Genomic DNA, 13681 nt, shown 5'->3' on the forward strand with positions numbered 1-13681 from the left:
TATATATATACTGTTTTTTACAACAGCAGTACAATATATGGTAATATACCTTTTAAAATGTTAATTGAACTAGGTGTTTGTGAGCTAATTAGGGACACCTTTGTTTTAAATAGAGGTTTGTTTAGAGTCTGTGGTATGCCAGTGATCAAGGGCTAGGCCCGAAACATGTTTGGCACTCTTTTCCATCAGACCGCAGTTTTTTTATAATATTTTTTTTATGGTATTTCTTGTATTTTTTTTAACTTTTTTTGAATAATAAAGGTTATCTTTTATATAAAATGTTTTTCTTCATTTTTGAGAGGTGCGGATGATACCTGCTTCATATAGATATAGATATATATAGATAGATATAGTGTGTCTATATACTCCTATTTAAAAATTAGTAATCATTACATTTCTAAAGCAGCAATAAACTACTGAGAACTAGCTGAACACTTCTGATCAGGCAAATGTGTGTGGCCTGCAGTCACCAGCTAACATTGCTTCTCCTGAGCCTACCTAGATATGCTTTTCAATAAAGAATACCAACGGAATATTTTAAATTTGATTAATTAAAGTAAATTGAAACGTCTTTGGTTGCATGCCCAATCTGAACCATGAACGTTTAATTTTGATATATTAAAAAAAAAATAAGCCTGATCATTTTTTTGTCTTTCCTTTTTTAATTCTAACTAGATTCAGAATAGTTTTTAATTAGAAAAAATAGCGCATGATATTTTTAAAGCAGGTGGCATTCTCAGCTACGCTAATATATATCTATGACTCTGACCCTCTTTTATGGTTTATGTTGCAGATATTGCACAGATGAAATGTTGTTGAGAGAAATGATGTCAAATCCTCTACTTTCTTGCTATGGAATCATAATTATCGATGACGTTTATGAGCGATCGGTTTCAACAGATGTTCTGCTCAGTCTACTTAAAGACATCATGGTGTCTCGACCAGAACTGAAGGTGGTGATAATCACTTCTCCTGACTTGTCCAAAAAATTAGTGTCTTACTATGAAAATGCCCCTCTTATAGAAGCAGAAGATACATACTCTGTTGAAGTTGTGTATAGTTCAGATCTTGAAAGAGACTATTTCCTTTCTGCCATGAAGCTCCTGTTTGAGATACATCACAGCAAAGGAAAAGGTGACATTGTTGTATTCCTGGCCTGTGAACAAGTAAGTAGGTGTTGTGAATGTTATAATGATAATGAGTTTATTCTGTGGTTATGCTCTCCCACTGGATTTACAGAGTGATAAATAGGTGATTTTTTTGCAGCAAGATGCTCACTTCAATAAACGTCTAAGTACTCAGGTACATGCCAAGGGCATTTTTTGACACTTCTGCTGACAAAGGATTCTGGGAATACATATGCAAATGCACATATTTCACCTTGTGTTTGCATAATAAAGCTTGTGGTCTGGCTAATTACTGTAATTTTAATTTACCTGATTTTAAAATATTTCCCCATAATTCCCTAAAGAACTATAAATGGTTTTGTTGTGTGTTATTTTTTATTTTATTATTATAAGTAACATCTCAGTTTGCAGCGTAGGCCAGTGCATTTATAAAAACCTGGCATTAACTGTTAAACTTTTGCTGTAATCTAAATATATCCAATGGAACCATATTAAGGTTTAGCGCTGCTAATACTTCTTGACTTGTGTGATGGGTTTGTTTTTTTGAATAGGGTTATCCATGTCCACAATCGCAGTATAGCTGTAAGAACCAAAGTGAAGGTTAAATATACTGTGTGCTATTACTGTAGAATTACATACATGTTCATAGTGACTAATCCTACAAGGAGCTTGCCCCTGTTGTAATTTAGGTACCAGTTTTGCATTCTTATTACAAGTAGTAAGTTTGTGTTGTGCTCAAATGCAATCCATAATACCACTGTAACATTTAGTGATTTAAGACCTAAAGTAAAGTATTATTATTATTAATAGTATAGTACAGAACTACGTAAAGAACCCCTCTACTTGCACACCTTCGGCCTAGTGCTCAAGCGATATCTGGCATGAATTTTACGGTGCAACCCCAAATAATCTAATTATGTGCTATCTGGCATGCAGATGTTAGCGTGCCGTAGACCATCAATTGAGCCATAAAAAAATAATAGAATCGCTATTGATTGCTCTTGAGCGATATTAACGCACAATAGCATTAATATTTTTGTGCTATACTTATAATCAAAGCCATTATTTTTATACTATGTAGTTCAGACATATTAGGTTGGGGAACAGAACAAAAGGACAGTCTAGTCAAAATTAAACTTTCATGATTCAGATAGGGCATGTAATGTTAAACATTTTTCCAATTTATTTTTATCATCAAATTTACTTTGTTCCCTTGGTATTCTTAGTTAAAAGCTAACCCTAGGTAGGCTCATGATAATTTCTAAGCCTTTGAATGCCGTCTTTTAATCTGAATGCATTTGACAGTTTTTCACAGCTAGAGGGCGTTAGTTCATGTGTGCCATATAGATAACATTGTACTCATGCCCATGGAGTTACTTATGAGAGGGCACTGATTGGCTAAAATGCAAGTCTGTCAAAACAACTGAAATAAGAGGGAAGTCTGCAGAGGCTTAGATACAAGTTAATCACGGGGTAAAAAGTATATTAATATAACCATGTTGGTTATGCAAAACTGGGGAATGGGTAATAAAGGGAATATCTATCTTTCTTTCTAATGACACAGTGAGTCCACGGATCATCAATTACTGTTGGGAATATCATTCCTGGCCAACAAGAGAAGGCAAAGAGCACCACAACAAAGCTGTTAAATATCACTCCCCACCCACAATCGCCCAGTCATTCTCTTTGCCTGTAGTGCAAGGAGGAGGTGAAGTTTAGGTGAAGACGTTTTCTTCAATCAAGATTTTTTTTTTTTTTTAGCAGAGTAAGCTTACTTTTCTGGGGTCTAGCCTAGTCCACATCAGTCTCTTCAGTAGGGCAGTGGCGGCTTTTGAGAACTTGTGAGGTACAATCCTCACTGCGTTTTCTCAAGAATCTGCTGCCCTAACTAGAAAACCTGAGTAGGTTTACTCAGTTTTTCTCTCTTCACAGGCCCATGTGAGGTGCTGCACCCTCTCAAACCAGGTGATCTGCTCTGCTGCCGGACAGCACTTTCAGGTAAGTGCCATTTTAATTTTCTTTTGCAAGGAGATTGCTGGCACTTGTTACAGCTTTTATTTAATATGGGACCTTATTAAACCTTCATGTTTGGGGTTTCTTTTAGCCAGTTTGGGCATTGAGACTGTGAGGTGATTTATGGTGACTCAGTGTGTTATACAGGGAGTGCAGAATTATTAGGCAAATTAGTATTTTGACCACATCATCCTCTTTATGCATGTTGTCTTACTCCAAGCTTTATAGGCTCGAAAGCCTACTACCAATTAAGCATATTAGGTGATGTGCATCTCTGTAATGAGAAGGGGTGTGGTCTAATGACATCAACACCCTATATCAGGTGTGCATAATTATTAGGCAACTTCCTTTCCTTTGGCAAAATGGGTCAAAAGAAGGACTTGACAGGCTCAGAAAAGTAAAAAATAGTGAGATATCTTGCAGAGGGATGCAGCACTCTTAAAATTGCAAAGCTTCTGAAGCGTGATCATCGAACAATTAAGCGTTTCATTCAAAATAGTCAACAGGGTCGCAAGAAGCGTGTGGAAAAACCAAGGCGCAAAATAACTGCCCATGAACTGAGAAAAGTCAAGCGTGCAGCTGCCAAGATGCCACTTGCCACCAGTTTGGCCATATTTCAGAGCTGCAACATCACTGGAGTGCCCAAAAGCACAAGGTGTGCAATACTCAGAGACATGGCCAAGGTAAGAAAGGCTGAAAGACGACCACCACTGAACAAGACACACAAGCTGAAACGTCAAGACTGGGCCAAGAAATATCTCAAGACTGATTTTTCTAAGGTTTTATGGACTGATGAAATGAGAGTGAGGCCAGCAAGGTGGAGGTGGAGTACTGGTTTGGGCTGGTATCATCAAAGATGAGCTTGTGGGGCCTTTTCGGGTTGAGGATGGAGTCAAGCTCAACTCCCAGTCCTACTGCCAGTTTCTGGAAGACACCTTCTTCAAGCAGTGGTACAGGAAGAAGTCTGCATCCTTCAAGAAAAACATGATTTTCATGCAGGACAATGCTCCATCACATGCGTCCAAGTACTCCACAGCGTGGCTGGCAAGAAAGGGTATAAAAGAAGAAAATCTAATGACATGGCCTCCTTGTTCACCTGATCTGAACCCCATTGAGAACCTGTGGTCCATCATCAAATGTGAGATTTACAAGGAGGGAAAACAGCACACCTCTCTGAACAGTGTCTGGGAGGCTGTGGTTGCTGCTGCACGCAATGTTGATGGTGAACAGATCAAAACACTGACAGAATCCATGGATGGCAGGCTTTTGAGTGTCCTTGCAAAGAAAGGTGGCTATATTGGTCACTGATTTGTTTTTGTTTTGTTTTTGAATGTCAGAAATGTATATTTGTGAATGTTGAGATGTTATATTGGTTTCACTGGTAAAAATAAATAATTGAAATGGGTATATATTTGTTTTTTGTTAAGTTGCCTAATAATTATGCACAGTAATAGTCACCTGCACACACAGATATCCCCCTAAAATAGCTATAACTAAAAACTACTTCCAAAACTATTCAGCTTTGATATTAATGAGTTTTTTGGGTTCATTGAGAACATGGTTGTTGTTCAATAATAAAATTAATCCTCAAAAATACAACTTGCCTAATAATTCTGCACTCCCTGTAGTAGTTTTCTCCGGCAGTTAGGGCTCTGTAACTGCTCTGTATTTGAAAATGAGCTGCAGGACAGGTAGGCACCTCAGTAAAGCTACTGATGTGTATAGGTAGCCAGAGGTCTATTTGGTTTGTTGCGCGAACACACATTTCTATTTAAAGACACAGTACACATTTTATTTTTTGTTTTCAAATAAAGAATTTTTACAATTTATCCTTATTTATTACATAAGATGGATCAAGAGGCTTTTCAAACCATTATCCCAAGCAAAGTTGCTGCTTGTCAGTTATGTTTTGATGCTCAGGTGGAACCCCCAGTTCCTTTTTGTTCCTCATGCATTTAGATAACTAAGTTATAGAGATAAAATATTTGACCATGAGCCACCATTATCCCAGGCAAATGCTGTTTAGGTGTCTCCTGTTGCAGATATGCCACAGCTTTCTCCTCAAGCGTCTCAACATTTTCAGTCTCCACATACAGTACCCTGTGTTTCCTCTTGCAATCCTGTAGGATTTTCTCTACAAGACATTGCTTCCCAGGTATCCCTTGTGGTATCCGAGGCCTTGTTAGCTTTCCCCATGTTGCATGGAAGGCGTAAAAGGAAATTTAAGGAAACCGTTAGTAAAGTTTCTGATCAATTTGTCAATATCCAGAGTGTTCCTTCCCATAAGCCTGAGGAAGAAGACATGTCGGTAGCATCTGAGGGGGAAATCTCAGACAGTGTAATTCCTTCTTCTGATGCTGAAGTGATATCTTTCAGATTTAAACTAGAACATCTTCGCTTATTACTTAAGGAGGTTTTGGCTACTTTGGACGACTCAGACACAACTATCGTAGTCGATCCTAAAAAGTATTTTTAAATTGAACAAATACTGTGATGTTCCCTCTGCGGTGGGGTTTTTTCCGGTTCCTGACCGTGCTGCAGAGATTATTTCTCAAATGGGAAAGACCTTGCATTCCCTTTTCTCCATCTCCTATTTTTAAGATGATGTTTCCTATAGCAGATTCTATTAAGGAGTTGAGGCAGACGGTTCCTAAGGTAGAAGGAGCAATCTCCACTTTGGCCAAGAGGACAACTATTCCCATAGAGGATAGTTGTTATTTTAAAGATCCAATGGGAAAATTGGAGGCTTTACTAAAAAAGATGTATGTCCACCAGGGTCTACAATGGCAACCTGCGATGTGTATCCCCACTGTTACCAGCACTGCAGCTTACTGGTTTGATGCATTGTCTGAATCTCTTCAGACGGATATCCCTCTTGATGAGATCCAGGACAGGATTAAGGCTCTCAAGTTAGCCAATTCCTTCATTACAGATGCTTCCTTACAGGTTATTAAACTGGGAGCCATAATTTCTGGTGTTGCGGTCCTAGCCCGCAGGGCCTTGTGGTTGAAGTCCTGGTCTGCAGATGTTTCATCTAAATCTAAGCTCATGGCAATTCCTTAAAAGGAATATATTTTAGGGGAGAAAAGGATTTAAGGGCTTGGTGACCCTAATGTTGAATTAGACATTACTTAATAGTCTATCTAAATGGTAAGGTGTTGGTATACTACATAGCTATATTCTGTTTGTCTTAACCCAAATTCAAGTCTGGACCTATTTGTCGATAGTTCCAGATGACTACCTGTTTTTTTTTTATCCAGATCTATTTAACACTGGTATATCGGTATTGGACTTTAAAAAGATTCGAGCAGTCTGGATTTATTCCAGTTTCTTATTTAACAAGCGTTATATTTAGTTCAATCCTTCCGGATGTTACTCATATCTGAATAAGTTCAGTATTCCTTCTACTTATTATGTATTGTGCTCTAATCACAGAATATTTACCAGTTTATATTGAGCTGTGTGTTACATGTTATCTTTCTTATTGTGTGCTGTTATCCTTATATTCTCAGTTAATCCAATACAATGTATCTATCACACATGCAGAGCTCACGTTTTTCCGTTGTTTTGCTATAAACCAATTTAATCTGATACTATGTATCGTCCACACACACAGTAATCCTGTTGTTACGCTATTACCTATGTAGCCACATTCACTCCACTCTATATCCACTAATAGAATTAATACCAGTTCAGTTATAGTTAACGCTATGTCCATACATATCGTAGGACTAGTATTATAGTTGTACTTTACTTCCAAATTTAAGTTTTTAAATAAACCGGTATTCTAATGGTTTTTCTAATCTGCTATAGATAGACACCATGCTAACACACTCGTGGTCAATAGTTAGACCCCGCCCACCGACGCGTTTCGTCACTACTATGTGACTTCGTCAGGGTATAGGGGCGGCTCAGCCAAACTGTCATCTTTTATTTTTTCAGTTGTCATAGTGACCGAATCTCATGATAGAAGTGTTACCCGTCTGGCGTATTTATAGATTATGAGCTCTCAATTGTAGGCCGTGTTATAGTCTTATAAGAGATTTACATATTTTTTTAAAAATATATATTTATATTTACTGAGAGGATCGGAACTCTCTAATCTAAAGAGTCTAATTGTACCTTTCTAAACTCCAGTAGCTTTGGTTCATCTTATTACAAGAATTCACTGTATATATCCCATCTCTAGGGTGCGATCCGATATACGGCGTAGTTTTCCGCGCAAGCAAGGGAACCCGCTGCCCGTAATTTCACCTCGCAGATCGGGGTATTACATATACCCCGCCGGCAGTTCCTAAAGTGGAGTCGCCAGTGACTTACGGCACTTTAGAAACTGCCTGCGCCTAAGAAAACTAACTAAAATGTTAAATCTCCCGTAACTGTCTAACCTGCCTCCCAAAAATAGCCCGACACGTATACCCCTATATCCGCAATCCCCCTCTCACCCCTAATAATACATGTATTAACCCTAAACCACCATAGCCCACAACGCAATACACCTATTAAAGTATTAACCCCTAAACCGCCATAGCCCACATAGCCTATTAAATCTATTAACCCCTAATCTGCCGCCGCCAACGTCGCCGCCACTATAATAAAGTTATTAACCCCTAAATCTAAGTCTAACACCCCCTAGCTTTATTATTATTTAAATAAATCTAAATAATATTACTATTATTAACTAAATTATTTCTATTTAAAACTAAATACTTACCTATAAAATAAACCCTAAGATAGCTACAATATAATTAATAATTACATTGTAGCTATTTTAGGATTTATTTTTATTTTACAGGCAACTTTGTATTTATTTTAACTAGGTACAATAGCTATTAAATAGTTAATAACTATTTAATAGCTACCTAGTTAAAATAATTACAAAATTATCTGTAAAATAAATCCTAACCTAAGTTACAAATACACCTAACACTACACTATCAATAAATTAACTACAATTATCTAAAATTAAATACAATTAAATAAACTAAACTATAGTACAAAAACAAACAAAAAATTTACAAGAAGTTTAAACTAATTACACCTAATCTAAGCCCCCTAACCCCTACTCTAAAACCCACCCAATCCCCCCTTAAAAAAACCTAGCGGCTAGATTTAGAGTTCTGCGGCCAAAGGGGTGCGTTAGCTACGCGTGCTTTTTTTCCCCCGCACCTTTTAAATACCGCTGGTATTTAGAGTTCACTGAAGGGCTGCGTTAGGCTCCAAAAAGGGAGCGTACAGGCATATTTACCGCCTCTGCAACTCTAAATACCAGCGGTGCTTACGGACGCGGCCAGCTTCAAAAACGTGCTTGTGCACGATTCCCCCATAGGAAACAATGGGGCATTTTGAGCTGAAAAAAAACCTAACACCTGCAAAAAAGCAGCGTTCAGCTCCTAACGCAGCCCCATTGTTTCCTATGGGGAAACACTTCCTAAGTCTGCACCTAACACCCTAACATGTATCCCGAGTCTAAACACCCCTAACCTTACACTTATTAACCCCCTAATCTGCGCCCCCGCTATCGCTGACCCCTGCATATTGTTTTAAACCCCTAATCTGCCGCTCCGTACACCGCCGCAACCTACGTTATCCCTATGTACCCCTAATCTGCTGCCCCTAACACCGCCGACCCCTATATTATATTTATTAACCCCTAATCTGCCCCCCACAACGTCGCCGCCACCTACCTACACTTATTAACCCCTAATCTGCCGATCGGACCTCACCGCTACTCTAATAAATGTATTAACCCCTAAAGCTAAGTCTAACTCTAACCCTAACACCCCCCTAAATTAAATTTAATTTTATTCTAACGAAATAAAATCTTATTAAATAAATTATTCCTATTTAAAGCTAAATACTTGCCTGTAAAATAAAGCCTAATATAGCTACAATATAAATAAAAATTATATTGTAGCTATTTTAGGATTAATATTTATTTTACAGGCGACTTTGTATTTATTTTAACCAGGTACAATAGCTATTAAATAGTTACCTAGTTAAAATAATTACAAAATTACCTGTAAAATAAATCCTAACCTAAGTTACAATTAAACCTAACACTACACTATCAATAAATTAATTAAATAAACTATCTACAATTATCTACAATTAAATCAACAAAACTAAATTACAAAAAATAAAAAAAGATTACAAGAATTTTAAACTAATTACACCTACTCTAAGCCCCCTAAAAAAATAACAAAGCCCCCCAAAATAAAAAAATGCCTTACCCTATTCTAAAATAAAAATTGTAAAGCTCTTTTACCTTACCAGCCCTTAAAAGGGCCTTTTGCAGGGCATGCCCCAAAGAAAACAGCTCTTTTGCATTTAAATAAACATACAATACCCCCCCAACATTACAACCCACCACCCACATACCCCTAATCTAACCCAAACACCCCTTATAAAAAAACACTAAGCCCCTGAAGTTCTTCCTACCTTGTCTTCACTACGCCGGGTATCACCGATCCGTCCAGAAGAGGCTCCGAAGTCTTCCTCCTATCCGGCAAGAAGAGCTCCTCCAGAGGGTATAAAGTCTTCCTCCTATCCAGCAAGAAGAGGACATCCGGACCGGCAAACATCTTCATCCAAGCGGCATCTTCTATCTTCTTCCATCCGGCGCGGAGCGGGACCATCTTCAAGCAGCCGACGCGGAGCCATCCTTCTTCACCGACGGACTAACGACGAATGAAGGTTCCTTTAAGGGACGTCATCCAAGATGGCGTCCCTCGAATTCGATTGGCTGCTTGAAGATGGTCCCGCTCCGCACCGGATGGAAAAAGATAGAAGATGCCGCTTGGATGAAGATGTTTGCCGGTCCTGATGTCCTCTTCTTGCCGGATAGGAGGAAGACTTTGGACCCTCTGGAGGAGCTCTTCTTGCCGGATAGGAGGAAGACTTCGACCCTCTTCTGGACGGATCGGTGATACCCGGTGTGGTGAAGACAAGGTAGGGAGATCTTCAGGGGCTTAGTGTTTAGGTTTATTTAAGGGGGGTTTGGGTTAGATTAGGGGTATGTGGGTGGTGGGTTGTAATGTGTGGGGGGGTATTGTATGGTTTTTTTTACAGGCAAAAGAGCTGTTTACTTTGTGGCATGCCCCGCAAAAGGCCCTTTTAAGGGCTGGTAAGGCAAAAGAGCTGTTTTCTTTTTATTTTAGAATAGGGTAGGGCATTTTTTGGGGGGGGGGCTTTGTTATTTTTTTAGGGGGCTGTAGGTGTAATTAGTTTAAAATTCTTGTAATTTTTTTTTATTTTTCGTAATTTAGTTTAGTTGATTTAATTGTAGATAGTTTATTTAATTAATTTATTGGTAGTGTTAGGTTTAATTGTAACTTAGGTTAGGATTTATTTTACAGGTAATTTTGTAATTATTTTAACTAGGTAGCTATTAAATAGTTATTAACTATTTAATAGCTATTGTACCTGGTTAAAATAAATACAAAGTTGCCTGTAAAATAAATATAAATCCTAAAATAGCTACAATATAATTATTATTTATATTGTAGCTATATTAGGGTTTATTTTACAGGTAAGTATTCAGCTTTAAATAGGAATAATTTATTTAATAAGAAATATTTCATTTCGTTAGAATAAAATTATATTTAACTTAGGGGGGTGTTAGGGTTAGGGTTAGACTTAGCTTTAGGGGTTAATACATTTATTAGAGTAGCGGCGAGGTCCGGTCGGCAGATTAGGGGTTAATACTTGAAGTTAGGTGTCGGCGATGTTAGGGAGGGCAGATTAGGGGTTAATACTATTTATTATAGGGTTTTTGAGGCGGTAGTGAGGCGGATTAGGGGTTAATACATTTATTATAGTAGCGGTGAGGTCCGGTCGGCAGATTAGGGGTTAATACTTGAAGTTAGGTGTCGGCGATGTTAGGGAGGGCAGATTAGGGGTTAATACTATTTATTATAGGGTTTTTGAGGCGGTAGTGAGGCGGATTAGGGGTTAATACATTTATTATAGTAGCGGTGAGGTCCGGTCGGCAGATTAGGGGTTAATAATTGTAGGGGTTAATTATGGGTTAATTATGTAGGGGTCGGCGATGTTAGGGGCAGCAGATTAGGGGTACATAGGGATAATGTAGGTTGCGGCGGTGTGCGGTCGGCAGATTAGGGGTTAAAAAAATTTAATAGAGTGGCGGCGATGTGGGGGGGCCTCGGTTTAGGGGTGCATAGGTAGTTTATGGGTGTTAGTGTACTTTAGAGCACAGTAATTAAGAGCTTTATGAACCGGCGTTAGCCCAGAAAGCTCTTAACTCCTGGCTTTTTCCTGCGGCTGGAGTCTTGTCGTTAGATTTCTAACGCTCACTTCAGCCAAGACTCTAAATTCCGGCGTTAGAAAGATCCCATTGAAAAGATAGGATACGCAATTGGCGTAGGGGGATCTGCGGTATGGAAAAGTCGCGGCTGGAAAGTGAGCGTCAGACCCTTTCCTGACTGACTCTAAATACCAGCGGGCGGTAAAAACCAGCGTTAGGACCCCCTAACGCTGGTTTGGACGGCTAACGCAGAACTCTAAATCTAGGCGTAGGTTAATTATATTGTAGCTATCTTATATTAGTTTATTTTATAGGTAAGTATTTAGTTTTAAATAGGAATAATTTAGTTAATAGTTATATTATTTAGATTTATTTAAATAATAATTTAAGTTAGGGGGGTGTTAGGGTTAGACTTAGGTTTAGGGGTTAATAAATTTAATATAGTGGCAGCGACGTTGGGGGCGGGAGATTAGGGGTTAATAAATTTAATGTAGGTGGCGGCGGTGTAGGGGGGTCAGATTAGGGGTTAATAAATTTAATGTAGGTGGCGGCGGGGTCCAGGAGCGGCGGTTTAGGGGTTGATACACTTTATTAGTTATTGCGGTGGGGGATTGTGGTTTACAGGTAGATAGACATTGCGCATGCGTTAGGTTTTTTTTTGGAAGGCATTTTAGGGAGTTACGGTGCTCCCATACTCAGCGCAAGGCCTGCTACGGCTGCATTTTATGGCGAGGTGAAAATCGAGTAAGATTTCTCCATTTTCGCCACGTAAGGCTTTGCGCTGGATATTGGATACCGATTTACGACACGGTCCCATGTTAGCCTATGGGAGTAAGAATTGCGGGCGACGGGTGAAATATACGGGCGTAAGTTGTATGCTATGCCGTATATGTGATACCAAACCCGCGCAAAAACCAGCGTCGCCGGCTTTTGCTGGCAACGCTGCATATCGGATGGGGCCCCTAGTCTCATTCCTATTCTTATAGTACAAAGATTAATGCAAGTAATCGCATCTATATTTGATATCATCAAATCCTCATACGTTGACAGTAATATTGAGTTATATGTAAATATTGAATTTGATGATACTTTTGTATCTCTTAGTCTTCTTTGCAGAGTATGGTACTAAGTATTCATCATATTATATAATGATGTATTGACTCACTTATTTTTTGAATCAAACATTTTCTCTTGTAGTGTAAGTGGCTATTGCTCACCTACAACATTTAAGGCAGAGACATTCTTAAAACACCTTGAAATATGGATTATCCATATAGTGTTATGCATTTCAGGATCATGTAGGTCTTATCGTAAGGATATTCATTCTACTCACAATCCTCTCGATATAATCACAAGTATATGATCATATTATATAGATGTTTATTCACCTTAATGACCATTTTATTCCAAGGTTTAGAATAATAGTTATCAGTTATAATTGTAATGTAGCTCTTATTATTCTAAAAAAGATCTCTTCTCTTCTTGGGGTAATGTGTCGTCCCCCCCCCCCCCCATGTTTGTAGCTTCATTTTGTTATTTATATGATTCATTATTTACATATTTACAATCAACTTAGTTTGCTCTTGGGTTTATGACCTTTTGAAAGTAATTCTACTTTACAGGTTCTTAGTGTGTATGACCATAGTCATTCCCCCTATTGAGCATTCACATTTATTAATCAGTGAGTTCTTACTCTAAGATTCACTTTAAAGAAAACATTTATATGATATGGTCATTTAAGCATATGTGTTCAATAAAGTGTTGTTCTTTTAAAATTATATATTTGTACTATTCCTTATAACGGTAAGGCCTTGTTTGGACCTGGTTTGGCGGAAATTGTCTCAGATATTACTGGAGGGAAGGGTTATTTTCTTCCTCAAGATAAAAAGAATAAGCAGAAGGGACGTTGGAGTAATTTTCGTTCCTTTCGTAACTTTAAAGGCAAGTCTTCCTCCCCTTCCTCCAAGCAAGATCAAGCCAAGCCTTCCTGGAAGCCCAACCAGTCCTGGAATAAGGGAAAGCAATCTAAAAAGCCTTCAGCTGATTCCAAGTCAGCATGAATGGTTGGCCCCCGATCCGGGAGCGGATCTTGTAGGGGGCAGATGGTCTCTTATTTTTTTTCCCAGGCTTGGATAAGAGATGCATCGGATCCCTGGGTGGTGGACATTGTCTCCCAGTGATACAAAATAGACTTAAAATCTTTGCTCCCAGAGGCAGGTTTCTCCTCTCCAGATTATTTGTAGGCCAGATAAAAAGAGAGGCGTTCTTACATTGT

General features: G+C 38.5%; 1 protein-coding gene across 2 annotated transcripts in view; it reads left to right on the top strand.

Annotated features, from left to right (window-relative positions):
• The window catches only part of DHX32 (DEAH-box helicase 32 (putative)), a 195249-nt gene that overhangs the window by 91548 nt on the left and 90020 nt on the right, over positions 1 to 13681 (top strand). For both annotated transcript variants that reach the window (XM_053692517.1, XM_053692516.1), the window contains one exon: positions 794 to 1166. In XM_053692517.1, coding sequence (XP_053548492.1) covers positions 794 to 1166 — 373 coding nt within the window. The remainder of the gene's footprint in view (positions 1 to 793; positions 1167 to 13681) is intronic.

This window comes from Bombina bombina, chromosome 9 (assembly GCF_027579735.1).
Source record: "Bombina bombina isolate aBomBom1 chromosome 9, aBomBom1.pri, whole genome shotgun sequence".
NCBI classification, from domain to species: Eukaryota; Metazoa; Chordata; class Amphibia; order Anura; family Bombinatoridae; genus Bombina; species Bombina bombina.